The 13760-nt window shown below is 33.3% G+C and overlaps 1 protein-coding gene across 1 annotated transcript; it reads left to right on the forward strand.

Moving 5' to 3' along the window:
- Positions 1–1348: 1348 nt before the first annotated feature.
- Positions 1349–2520, forward strand: LOC104883003 (uncharacterized). The gene has a single exon (XM_010667443.4). The coding sequence runs from the start codon at positions 1556–1558 to the stop codon at positions 2297–2299; it is 744 nt and encodes a 247-aa protein (XP_010665745.1). The 5' UTR covers positions 1349–1555; the 3' UTR covers positions 2300–2520.
- Positions 2521–13760: the final 11240 nt, after the last annotated feature.

Consider the following 13760-nt stretch of genomic DNA (forward strand, 5'->3'; position numbering starts at 1 on the left):
TCAGTTCAGTTCAATTCAGTTCAGTTCAGTTCAGTTTAATTCAGTTCAGTTCAGATCAGTTCAGTTCAGTTCAGTTCAGATCAATTCAGTTTAGTTCAGTTCAGATCAGTTCAGTTCAGTTCAGATCAGTTCAAATCAGTTCAGTTCAGCTGTTTTATGCTGAAGACAACAGGCCCTTAATCCATAGGTCACATTAGAATACTTTGACCATTAAAAGAGCAAATGAGACAGTAATATTAAAAGAACAAAAACCCCAATAATAATCATTTATACAAAATGATATGGTTATTCCATTATATATGGAAACTATATCTTCCTCCATATTTGCTTAGGATCTAGTGACAAATTTGTCAATATAATCTTACTTACATGACACTTTACATAAAAACAACTTTATCCCCCTTAACACATGCCTCTTATGCCATCAGTATCCCAAGTCCAACTATGGGATTTACATAATGGTTGGTGTCTCCCATAGGAGACGCTAATATTTTCTTAGTGCTACGTACAAAACCTTAGGTATAAGCGTAGTTCCTTGAGTAAAATTACCTACTATGTTGCACCATATGAAAAAAGTGGAATATAATTACTTTTGAAAATGTAGAATTGGTTCCAAATTAACCGCAATTTAGGGACATATAAATTCGATCTCTCAACTCCAATATAGATAGAGTGAATGTCCATTTCCAAATTTTATGAAACTAAAGCTTCAATTGTATATAATTCAGCCAAATCAACCTCTTAAGCATCTAATGTAATCAAGGCAAAACGAAGACAATGTCAACATTTTTGAAGTATGCATGCACTTCCTCTCTCAAATCTACTAAACCCTTCACCGTAGAGGCCTTTGGGCTTCATCAAAGTATTCTTTTGGTCATGCATTGAGAAAGACATCACTAGAATCCAAAATACATACAATAATTTACTTTTTTTTTTTAGGAAAGTAATAAAGTAATTTACTAGCTAGCTATTTACTCAACATTAGAAAAGTTGTTCCAATCCAACACATTAACTAGCTAATCTTATAGACAATTTATATGTGAAGAACTTAAACATATATATATATATTTCGAAAAGCAAATCAGGCTGGTAATTAGGCAACAAACATTATCACAAACTTAAGATTTTCACATATGATCATCAATTGTTACCCTCATGGCCTCATTCTAAAATTGTTACTCATTCTAAATCATCATCCTAATTTATTTTGTATCTAATGCATTACAATTGAGAATTGACCCTCGAGATGAGCACTAGACCTTGGTAAAAGAACAACTACATGAAAATAATGAAAAAATAAAGGTCCACCATGACAACTCAATAGAAAGACATAAAAAGACTCATCAACCAAGTCCTTACTTCCTTAATCCCACATACTAATATTATTCCCCCCATCACCACCCTCAAACCTCAACTCAAATAGGTAGATAAGACTTCTTCTTCTCTTCTCATTCTCTCTCTCTCTCTTTATTCTCTCACATAAACACCTCTCTTCTTCAAAAAAAAAAAAACAACCTTTTTTTACAAAAACACTCACAAAAATACATAAAAAACCATGAAAAAACTCTACAAAAAAGGGCAAGTTCACCCTTCTCCATCTCCATCTCCATCTCCATCTTCATCGTCTCCTGAATTTTCTCTCTCCTATCTTCCAGCTGCCATTCTAACTCTTGCTGCATCTCTCTCTTCTCAAGACAAAGAAGTCTTAGCTTATCTTCTATCTTGTTCTTCTACAACACCTTTTGATTTTGACCCTTCAAAATCATCCTCCAAAAAACACCTCAAAAATAGTAATAATAATAATAATCAACAACATCCTCCTTGTTTTTCCTGTTATTGTTTCACATGTTACACTAATTTTTGGGCTCGTTGGGATTCGTCCCCGAATCGTCAGCTTATTCATGAGATTATCGACGCTTTTGAAGATAATTTGTTGTCTCAAAGAAAGAAGAAACAAGGATTAAGCAGAAGAGGTAAAAGGAAGAATAATAACAAAGAAAATACTTGTATCAAAGGAAGCTTTGATAATATTAATATTACTACAACTAATAATAATAATATCAATATTAATGTTAATAATATTGATATTATAAGTTGTATTATGAATGATGATGATGTTCATGGCTCAGATGGGTCTGTCCGAGTTAACACTGAGTTGGGTCGAGTTGACTCAGTGGAAGAAGATGAAGATGATGATGATGATGATGTTGGTGATGAAACAGGGGAAAAACAGGGGTCTTCTGTAAGGAAGATTGTGAGTTTTATTGGTGAGAGAATTTGGGGAAGTGTTTGGGGTTGAGAAAATGAGAAGATGGATAAATTTTAAAGGTGGGTTAATTAAGTTTTTTTTGCTAAGTTTATGAATCTACTTAATTTTCTTCCCAACTTCTTTTTTTTAGTAAGTAATTAAGACTTGTTTAGCTTTGTTTCTTAATTACAATCTTGTATGATATACTCCCCTGCTCTTTTTTTTTTGTATTATTATGTAAAAAAAATATATGGGCAGTTTTGATCTTGTCATATGAGTTTTTTTTTTTTTGGTAAGTTTATTGTAAATATGTATAATGCACTCATGAATAGTTTTTAATAAGGTTGAAATGAAACTAAATTAAATTTTCTCCCCTTTTTTTTTCATGGGGTTTGCTCAAGTTGCTCTATGTAAACTATTTTTACATGCAAAGTTTACATCTTTGATCTATTTTGGGATTGGTTGGTGGGTGAAGTTGGACAAATATGTTGAGTCTAAATGATGTAAAAATATGTCATCTTTTTTTTCTTTTGGTTTTGAGAAAGACTTTCTTCCTTGTTTATAATTAGGTACACTATGTTTTTCCTTTCTCTTGCTATCATTAGTTAAAAGTAAAACATTGAGATATTTTAACCTACTATTATCATCATAGCAAAACATTGTTTTGATAATCACTTTGTGCCCTTTTGCATAATTACATACAAATAGTCAAATCAAATTTTGGTTATATAGGTATTAGAAGAAATTTTAGGGTGATTATTAAAGTAAAAGATATGTATGTATAGTTACTTGGTAAGGGTTTTAGGGTGATCAATGATGATGCTTGAAGGTCACCTTTTTGTGGTTTTTATTATAAGCATTGAATTAGCCCAACTAATATTCGTTGCACTCCATAAACTTTTGCTTTGTCAAAACAAATATTGCATTATAAATTGTATACTCTCACTTTATGGCTTATGGTATGATATTTTTGTAACCTTATTACACTCTTAAAATTTTTGTTTGAAATTGGGTCAAAAGTGTAACATACTATAAAAATAATGGTCCATTCTCTTTAAGTGAAATATCCTTATTAGTTATTTCTAGTTTTCTACCTACTCTTTTTTTTTTTAAGATGAATATTATTTTTATCTTGAGATGAATTTAATGGCAAATATGGGAAAGTTCACTTCTTCTAACGCATTTATTGCTCCCTTGTTGTACCATGATTGTACATTCAAAGCTATTTTGTAATCATTTGAAGACATTGAAGCTCTCTCATTTTACTTGTTCGCTCATTTGAATCGATAAGATAAAATTGAGTATGCGTACAATGTTTTTCCCTTTTTATCTAACTCTTGATCTCATAAAGAAATTATCGAAGGGTGAATTTTTTTTAAGACAATAATACAAGTATATACTATTGCTAAGAGCCAACGGCAATATTATCCTAGTCTTGGAAAAATCAATTTCTTTACTAGATAGAGAATGATATAAGTTTGTAATTAGTATTTTTTCCGTTTCGTTTTAAATGTAACAGCTAAATATTTTATATTTTACAAATAATATTCATTTATTGCATTTAAAATGAAATGGAGAAAGTACTTTCATTTAAGGTAGGGTTAATCATCCAATTCAACATTTACCTATCAAAATTTCTCTAATATGGATGGGGGATAAGCCTGAAAACTAACGTGCCTTTTCTTGGTTCTTTTATAAATTTCAAGGGAGAAGTTGGAATTATTGGAACAAAATATAAAAGTTAAAGACAAAGATACTGTGAAAAAGAGAAATAATTGAGGCTGTCAAATCCCTTTATTTCTGATATGTTCTTTCCTTAGGTAAGGAAAAGAAGAAACTAATCATACCTCTTCTCTCCCTGCCTTCCTCTATTAGAGAATAATAATGCAGCGCTAAGTATAAACAAATTGTGCTGCCTACCAGTATATAATTGCTCAGGAAGATTCTGGCATGAAAAAGGCTTTGTAAAAGCAAGTTTTTATTCTTTAAATTAAAATGGTTTGTTGACTATATGCATATATATAATCATAGAACACTATAAAATTTAAGGTAGTTAGTTTTTCTTTGCGGGGAATATGGTAGTTAGTTGTGGACCTTGTGTGATAGGTGTCGAATGTTGATATATAGGTTTAATTAGGTTTTGACCCGTACAAAATGTATAATTTTTTTTTTTATTAATAAATTGTATGACTTGATGTTTCTCTCAAAATTATGGGGTGAATATTAGATGGTGATTTAAACTTTTTATAATCATATCGTTTATGAGGAATATATTAAAACTGACTTATAATCCGTGCATTTAATGATTGATGTAATTAATATTATCGTGCGGCGTTGACTGAAAAAGTCTTTGCTCTACCTATTACTTCACATTGAGGATCAAATAAAATCACAATTCGCTCCATTATTGGGATTCAATCATGCAACCACTTCTTTTCTCACTTTCTGCCGTCCCTACTTTCCACAGTCCATCTCACCTCATTCTTTTGTTATCTTGAGACCCCGTGATCTTTATCACAAATAAAATTTCAAACCCTAATGATGGTAACTCTTGATATGGCTAACTAAACCCGTGCAACTTACAAACCAAAAATGGAGATTTAAAACATAGATAGAATTGTTATATTTAATTGAACCTTTCTCCTGAATGGGCAATATAATATTTAAATAAAATGGAGATTTATTCGAAAAATTGCTACATTCAATCAATTTGAATAATTTGAATCTTATGTTATTAAAGAAAAAATTTCCCGTTCAATTCCAGATTTATTCGAAAAAAGTTATGCAAAAAGTTTGACCACAGATTCATCGAACACACTTGATATTTTCGAAAATGGAGAAAAAATAAATTTGATTGTGTTTTTATCCATTAAAGTTGGATGTGTGAGATTCAGATGTTATCTACATAAGTTTTTTATATGAAGATGATGATTCACTTTCTAAATGTTCAAATTGAGATGGAAAAAGATAGAATTTTTATGGCAGTGAAAACTGAGAGTTCTAAGCAAGAGTTTTACAGTTTGGAATTTTAATACTATTTGACCCATTTCTAGCAAACTTAGATTTTGTTAAGATTATATTCGGCTTCTAGATAGAAGTAAGATTCTACGCACCTCTCTTAGAATTTAAAGCTTGTAAGTTTCATACTATTTGGCCCTTTTTTTTTTTTTATTTTGGAAAGTAAAATATTAAATAAATTATATTGTCAATTATTTGTTACATGCACAATTCACCCTTTTTTCAATTTTATTGCGAGTTTGTGATTAGCTCACTGACCCAGGTCAATAATACTTGTTCCATACTTGTTCCAAATGAACGGTAATATATACAAATAAAAATCAATGTGGAAATATATTATATGACATTTTATCTTTTCTTTGAGATGAACAACTAGAAATTATGAGCTCTCAAATTTCATATGTATGGTAATATTATTTCTTTTAGTTGTGATTCGGTTGTTGTGAGTAAACTGAACAAATATACTTCTATATGACTTATAAACTTCACAAAGATACAACTTTACTAAAATTATGGACAATAAATTTCACATAAGTTCTATATGTAATTTTTAATCTTTAACCTTACATAAAGATGTTATACATTTACCAGTTAAGATATCATATTCCTAGCGGACTTTAAATACTGTGATGTGATATTTTGTACAATGAAAGGGGTCCCATTGTTATTATACTAAACTTTAAGACATCTCATGCTTGTTGTTACAATTAGGCTACCCTCCTTTAAGTTTTACAAACCTCATGAGCCAAGTAAAAGTTAACTTTTGTTGGGCTTTGTTATCTTTTCTTATCTATATATATGTTGGCTAATCCATTTTTTAGTTGATAGTTTAATATTAGGTGTTAGTACATAAGATGTTTAGACTTTTGTGCAAGTATTAGTACATAAGATGTTTATTCTTTTGTGCAAGCTAAGTGTTAGTACATAAGATGTTTATTCTTTTATGCAAACTAAGTGTTAATACATAAGATGTTTATTTTTGTGTGTTATACATGAGGTGGTAACTTCAATTATTATTGATTTTATCATGGATCGTGTTTTGTATTGCTAATCACATTGTAACTCACTAATAATTATCATCGTTTTATGGGATACACCGTAGTCTTTGTAATATGACGGCCCACGATTTTATAGTTTGCAATGAACTTTCAATTTTGATGGTATGGATATGTGGTCAATGATCTTATAATTTGAACTTTTAAAAAAAAACCTATAATACAACTTATTTTATAATTAATACGTCCCTTGGTAAATTTTAAGTTTAATATTAACATATGTTAAGACTTTTGTTTTAATTTGAGTTTAAGAAGAGAGTACAACATGTTCATTTAAATAGTTGTAATACCTTAAGTAGTACCTAAAATATCAGCTTCTTGCTATAAATTTATTTCTTAATTAGTGCCAAAATATATGATTAATAACTCAAATAACGAACTTAGGGGATATGAATTTTTAATTAGTTTCTAAAATACTGTATTAAGGGGATATGATTTTTTTAATTAGTGCCTGAAATATCGGATTTAGGAGATATATTTTTTTTGGCTGATTTTTGATGCGTAAGTAATTACTAATTAATAGCAATCGATTCCTAAAATTTAGTTGATTTACATTCCATAAACTTTCTTAAATAGCTTTCCAATTATATGCCTAAAAAAAGTAATGCATAACAGAAATATTTAAAGACAAATACACGTGGCGAAAAATTGTAAAAGATATTACAAAGGATTGACACAGCAGCAATTCAATTTGCTCTTGACACATAAGCAAATCCTTATTGCTTTATAGTATTATATAGATAGGTATAGCCCAAAAATACTGGACTAAGGGATTAAACATCAAAGGTTGGTTTACCTTATACTCCCTCCGTCCCTTAATAGAGTGCCCATTTCTTTTTTGGACACTATTCAAAGGTAAAGAAAGCCCTCAAAAAATATTTCTAATATATAAGAAAAAACATAGTCATGTGGGGTCTTGTTTGATTCGTCTCATTATGTACATTAAGAAAATCAAACTTTTATAATTTTTACTAATATGAAACTAAAGATATTAACGATACAAAACGTGCATTGGCAAACGTGCATTGGAGAAATGGGCACTCTATTAAGGGACGGAGGGAGTACAAAGATAATGGTGACTCATGAAATATACTTTTATAGGTTTAAAATTAGCTTAATTTATAAAAATTAAGTTCAATTAGTAATATTTAATATATTCAGTATAGTAAAAAAAAAAGGCTTTTTTTTGAAGGAGAAATTTCATTAATTGAAGGCCAAACGACATCTACAATAGATATTAAAGAAAAACAAGATACAATCAAACAAGGTTAAATCAAATTTGTCTTCGAAAAAACTATAATGAACCAGATCGAGCAATACAGCGCAACCCCCTTGTATTTGCTGAATCAAACAGCTATTGATGAGGAAGTCTATCATTCTGACATAGTTTGGGAAGAACAATCTTGATCGAGCCATGTTTACCACATCCGAGATTCCAATACCTTCATGTTGAGTCTCGAACTTCAACCAATAAGAACAATTTCTCATACCTAAAAACAAAAAAAAATCATACTCACAACTTCCATAGGGGAGAAGGAGATCTCCACAGCAGAGAGTACTAAAAAAATCCCATAAAAAGATACTAATTTATTCCACAAAAATAAAAACTGAAAATAAAAGAGGTTGAGGGGCTTACCATGGATGGAAACATCATGGCAGCCCCCTAACTGATGAAGAAAGAGTAAGGGAGGTTAGGGTTTAGAGAGAAAAAGAGGGGGGGAGGGGCTTTTTTCGGATCCTAAGTTAGCAATAATACTTATTCTATAAAAAAGGCTAAACCTATACAAATATATTAAAAGGCGTTCCTGCTATCAAAGAAATGGTGTCACGTGACAATCTTCTCAAACTTTCAATACACTTGTTTATAATATCATTTAAAAATATTAACCTTTGAAATGAAATGTGAGAATTTAACCACTAAGCCACTATAATTTCAATGCTTAATATTTCAAAGTAAAATATAATAAAGTCTTATAATTATATATAATGGTAAAGACATAAACAAGCTTCTTGATATCTAACACTTTTATTAAGTAATGACACTTTCTTGCCCTTATATATTGCATTGAAATTGTTATTTTTATCCCTAATTTCTTAGAATTTTTTTTTATGCCATAACGCCCATTTTTCAATTTTTCACTAGACAAAATACTATTATAAGCTAATAAAATCTATTATATAATAATAAATTTGATAATTATAACTATCCCGATCACCCGAGGCAACGTCTGTCAAAATACTAGTTAACTACTAACAAAACATGAAGGAGATCAAATAACTTTAAAAAGCTATTGGTGGCTCTCCTTTTCACTAGGCCAAATTAGCAATTAATAATGTTATGTATATTAAATATTTATAATTAATGTTTTGCAACTTAATTAATTTTCGTTATTGTCAATGTGATATTATTTGCAACTCTCCTTTAACCGTGCACTAGTAGAAAAACGACGATTTGCGTCCCCTGATTTGCGTCGCACAGACACGAAAGTGACGCAAAAAACTTATTTGCGTCGCATGCCAAAGAGCGTTCGACGCAAATCATCAACAACCATATCAGGATACGACCAATATGCGTCGCACCCTCAGTATGTACGACGCATATTGTATTTGTGCGCCGCATTCTGCTTTGGTGCAACGCATATTGTTGCGTCTCAGTGGGGAGAAATTGAGGTAATGTGCGTCGCACTAGGAGCTGGGTGCGACGCACAAAGGTAACTTGCGTCGCACATACATAGTGTGCGACGCAGATAGGCCACGAGGCCCACTACCTACCCTTTTTATTTCATAAACCCTAGCGCCTCACATGCCCTCTCTCTCTCAATTATCAGCGCCTCTCCCTCTCAATTCTGAGTGCCCCTCTCTCTCTCTCTCTCTCTCTCTCTCTCTCTCTCTCTCTCTCTCTCTCTCTCTCTCTCTCTCAACTCAACCGCTTCTCTTCCATCTGCATCGAACATCTCAAGGACTCCACTTCTTCAAACACCAACAACGATTTCAGCGAACGAATCACTCATATTAGCGACTAAACGAACGATTTCAGCGAACTAAACAGACGACTTACATTTATCTGATTTTCTATTTTCAGGCGACCTATGCGCATCTTAGATCTGATTTTCTGTTTTTCGGCGAATCACAGTTTTCTCTCTCGCTTTGACAGGTTCGAAGTTGTTTCAATTTTTAAATCTGATATATTTTTTCATTTTTAGATCTGATCTTTTTAGTTTTCAAATCTGAAAATTCGTTTTTCATTTTCAGATCTGAAAACTAAAAATTTAGTTCATGCAAATGAAAATTAAAAACTCTGATCCTTTCGTTTTATTTTTTAGTTTTTTATATCTATTTTTTTTGTTTACTTTTTGGCATTTTTAGGGTTTATTTTTTGATTTAGAATTTACTTTTTAATTTTCAGATCTGGAATTGGTTCTTCTCGAAGTCGTCTCCCTCGAATACATCGAACCGTTGCAATGTTCCTTTTTAGATTCAGTTTTAATTTTTTTACAATGTAATTTGTTTTGTGTACTTCATCCGTTTTTTTAGATGTTACACTTTCAAAAATTGTGGTTTTCTAGGCAAAAATTGGAGGAGTGATTAGGAGAGAATAAGTGTAGGGGATTAAAGGTGTGGGGACGATTGCACATGGGGGGTTTAAGGCAAGGGAGGAGAGAGAAAAGAGGGACCACTAGTTGGTTCCCTCCCAAATTATACTCGGCTGAGGAGAGAGAAAAGTGGGGGAGCCAATTTTTTTTGGCACCAAATTATTTTTCCTCCAAAATTTTCATAAAACTGAAAATTTGCAAAAAATTTAAATTACCCAATTTCAAAGTTACTTTAAGCCTACCATTACCATACTCTATCCTCTATATAAACCCCCAACATTAAATGGGGGCTTATTTCCCAAAATGAGGAGAGAGAAAATATTGTTTAGCACCATGGTTTAGTTTTTTTACAAAAATCAGATTGTTTCCATAATTCACTGCACACACATTGTACAGGACCAATTACAAAAAAATTCCTACTAAATTAAGAACTGAAGTTTCCCACAAAAAACTTCAAACTTCAGTCTTCAAAAAATCTTCTCCAACTTAATCATATGAGGTCAGCAGATGAGGGAGGGCAGGATGTTTGGCCTTCAAGAGTTGCTGGAAATTGAAGGCATGGAGGATGAGTTGCTGATGCATGAGATGTGGACACATTACAACAGTGATGATGACACAGAGGATGATGATGATGGAGGTACAGCAGCAGCATATGGCATTCAAGCAGACCAACCAAATCAGCAGGGTAACCGACAACAACAAAACACAGAAATAGAAAACAATGTAAGTTCATCAACCCAAAACCACATTTAACTTTAACAAAAAGAAGAATGTTGGTTGATGACCTACTTACCTCTGAAATAAATGGTAAATTTCCACGGGGTTTAAAAACAGAAATAGCAAGAAAGCATGGCATAAGTAGGATGACATTAGATAGGATATGGAAAGATGCAAAAAAACAGAGAGAAGTTGGCATGCCATAGATGTGAGAAACAAAAAAGCAGGAAGATGTGGTAGGAAGCTTAAATTATGATGACAAATGGCTTCAGTCAGTCCCACTTAATCTGAGGACAAGTATAAGGGCATTTGCTGGATATCTTAGAATTCCCCCCTCCACTGTTTACAGTCTACTGAAACGGGGTAAGCTGAGAAGTCACACTAGTAGCACCCACCCAAAACTGACAGAAGATCATAAGTTCAAAGAATGAAGTGGGTGTTACAACACATATTACCAGCAACAAGGACACAACCACCAAAATTTGTTGACATGCAAAATGTTGTTCACATAGATGAGAAGTAGTTTTATTTAAGTCCAGACATGAGGAGGTTTTACTTGCTTCCTGCTGAAGATGACCCTTATAGTTGTTGTCAGTCCAAGAGAGATTTAAGATAAAAGCCATGTTCATGTGTGCCACATCTAGACCTATTAAGGACAGTGAGGGAAGGATGATACATGATGGGAAATTTGGTATCTACCCTTTTGTTGAGTATGCAAGAGCTAAATATTCAACTAAAAACCAGAAGGGCAGTACTTTGTTGACAAAGGCAATTGAAAGTGTACACTACCAGTTATAGGGACATGATAGTTAACACTATCATACCTGCCATCATGAGGAATTGGCCAGAAGGTGTGTCCAAAGAAATCTACATACAACAAGACAATGCTAGACCTCACATTCATGCATCAGACCCAGAATTTATAGCAGCAGTAACTCAAAATTGATTCAATATCCAACTCATCAATCAGCCACCTCAGTCCCCTGACTTAAATGTGCTAGACTTGGGGTTTTTTAGAGCAATTCAAGCACTACAATATCAATCATTTCCTAAGAATCTAGATGAACTGATTTTAAGAGTGCAGGACTGTTATGAGTTCTTTGACCCAGAAGTATTATAGTACACTTGGTTGCAATTACAATATGTTATGGTAGAAATACTAAAGTGCAAAGGGGGAACAATTTCAAGAATCCACACCATGCAAAAAAAAAGTTAGAGAGACAGGGATTACTTCCAAAAAATGTGGAAGTGGACCAAGCATTGATAGATGAGGCAGTTACTTATTTGAATGAGAGGTTTGTGAATGTAGGAGAAACATTTGACTAATTAGATGCACATCAAGAGTAGAATGGCCAGAAGATGTGGTAACTTTTTTTGAACATAACTAAACTGTGTATGAAGGAAAAGAATGGGGAGCAACTTTTTGGTATATATCTAGTATAGAAGAAGATGAAGGATCTACTTGCACAAATACACAGGTATACTATTTCAGACTTTTTGTTAAAGATTATGGACAAGATGAAGCAACACTTCTAAGCAAACCAGAAGTTTTTGGGGGGTTCTTGTTTACTTATTAGACTTTTTGTACATGTTGAAGGACTGGTTTGTATAAGCAGTGATGCAAGATTTAATGAAGTTAAGCATTTATGGTTATTTTTATTCTTTTGCATGTCAACAAGTTTAAAGTAAGATGTGTGTTTTATTAAATCCATCAGGGATAATTGAATGGCTCATTGAGGAATCAATGGATGATTTAAAACCTCAACTTATTGGTTTAACACCAATAAGGAGCAAATCATCTACTGCTCTTCAAGCCCAATGTATGAGTCCCTTCATCATCTGGATTTTAAATTTTAAAGAATTTTGGGACTCAAGGGGGGAAGCAAGAGGGACTCATTGTGTAAACAGTGGAGGACTTACTTAACTCAGCACCCAAAAACAGAAGGCAACCAAAAACACAAGCCAACCAAAAACAGAAGTACATCATTAGCCATTTGTTCATCCTCAAACCTCCAATCCAAACCAACACTCATAGGCTTCCCAAAAAAACAAGGCAACCAAATACACAAGCCAACCAAAAACAGAAGCTAACCAAAAAATTCATAGGCAACCAAAAAGTTAACCCAATCAAATACCAACATCACAATACCATAGGCTTCCCAAAAAATTCATAGGCAACCAAATACGCAAGCCAACCAAATACACAAGCCAACCAAAAACAGAACCCAACCAAAAAATTCATAGGCAACCAAAAACAGCCAACCAAAAAATTCATAGGCAACAACCAAAAACAGACCCCAACCAAAAAATTCATAGGGAACCAAATACACAAGCCAACCAAAAAATTCATAGGCAACCAAAAACAGCCAACCCACAAAATTCATAGGCAACCAATAATAGCCAGCAACAAACCCATAGGCAACCATAAACATAAGGCAACGAAAAACAGAAGGCAATTAAAAGAGTTAGGATGATAGAACCTCAGGGAGTCTAGCACTCTCCTTTCTCCTGATAAGGAAGCAATGAGAATCAGGATCAAGTTCTAAACTTGTGCAGGGACTCATTGGAATTTCAAGCTCACCCTTACCATCCTCAGCCTCCTCCTCATCCAGCAGTTCTTCAACCACATCGAAGACCTTGAACCCCCCCATCAGACTCCACATACATTGCATAAACTCTGCCTTCATCGCCATAGACGTTGAAGGCCGTAGATGCAACCCACACACTGACATTTCCCCTTCCTCTTAGACCCCACAATTTCCTTCTCTTTCCCCTTCTCCTTCTCCTTCTCCTTCACCTCTTGAACCTTACCATTTTTTCCAACTGTTTAAAAACACGGAGCCCTTAACGCGCAAATGATCTCATGGGTAGAACGCACCATTTCCTTACCTTTTTTCCCATCCCCTTCTTCCTCAACCCTCGATCTAGGCCTCAACCTTTGTGAAATTGGTCTGAGGTCCAAGATCTGCTCATTTTGGGGACTCATTTTTTGAGAGCTGGAAGAAGAAGAGGGACGGAATTCCCTTGGTAACCCCGTAACCAGGTAAAACTCATCAACCACCACACCCAAAGCCTTGAAGGCAAAAGGGCGAAGCAACTGCTTTGCGTCTCCACTGTGAAAAAGCCTCC

This window comes from Beta vulgaris, chromosome 8 (assembly GCF_026745355.1).
Source record: "Beta vulgaris subsp. vulgaris cultivar EL10 chromosome 8, EL10.2, whole genome shotgun sequence".
NCBI lineage: Eukaryota > Viridiplantae > Streptophyta > Magnoliopsida > Caryophyllales > Amaranthaceae > Beta > Beta vulgaris.

Coding starts and splice junctions, on each gene's coding strand:
- LOC104883003 (XM_010667443.4), top strand. CDS start 1,556: ATGAAAAAACTCTACAAAAAAGGGCAAGTTCACCCTTCTCCATCTCCA.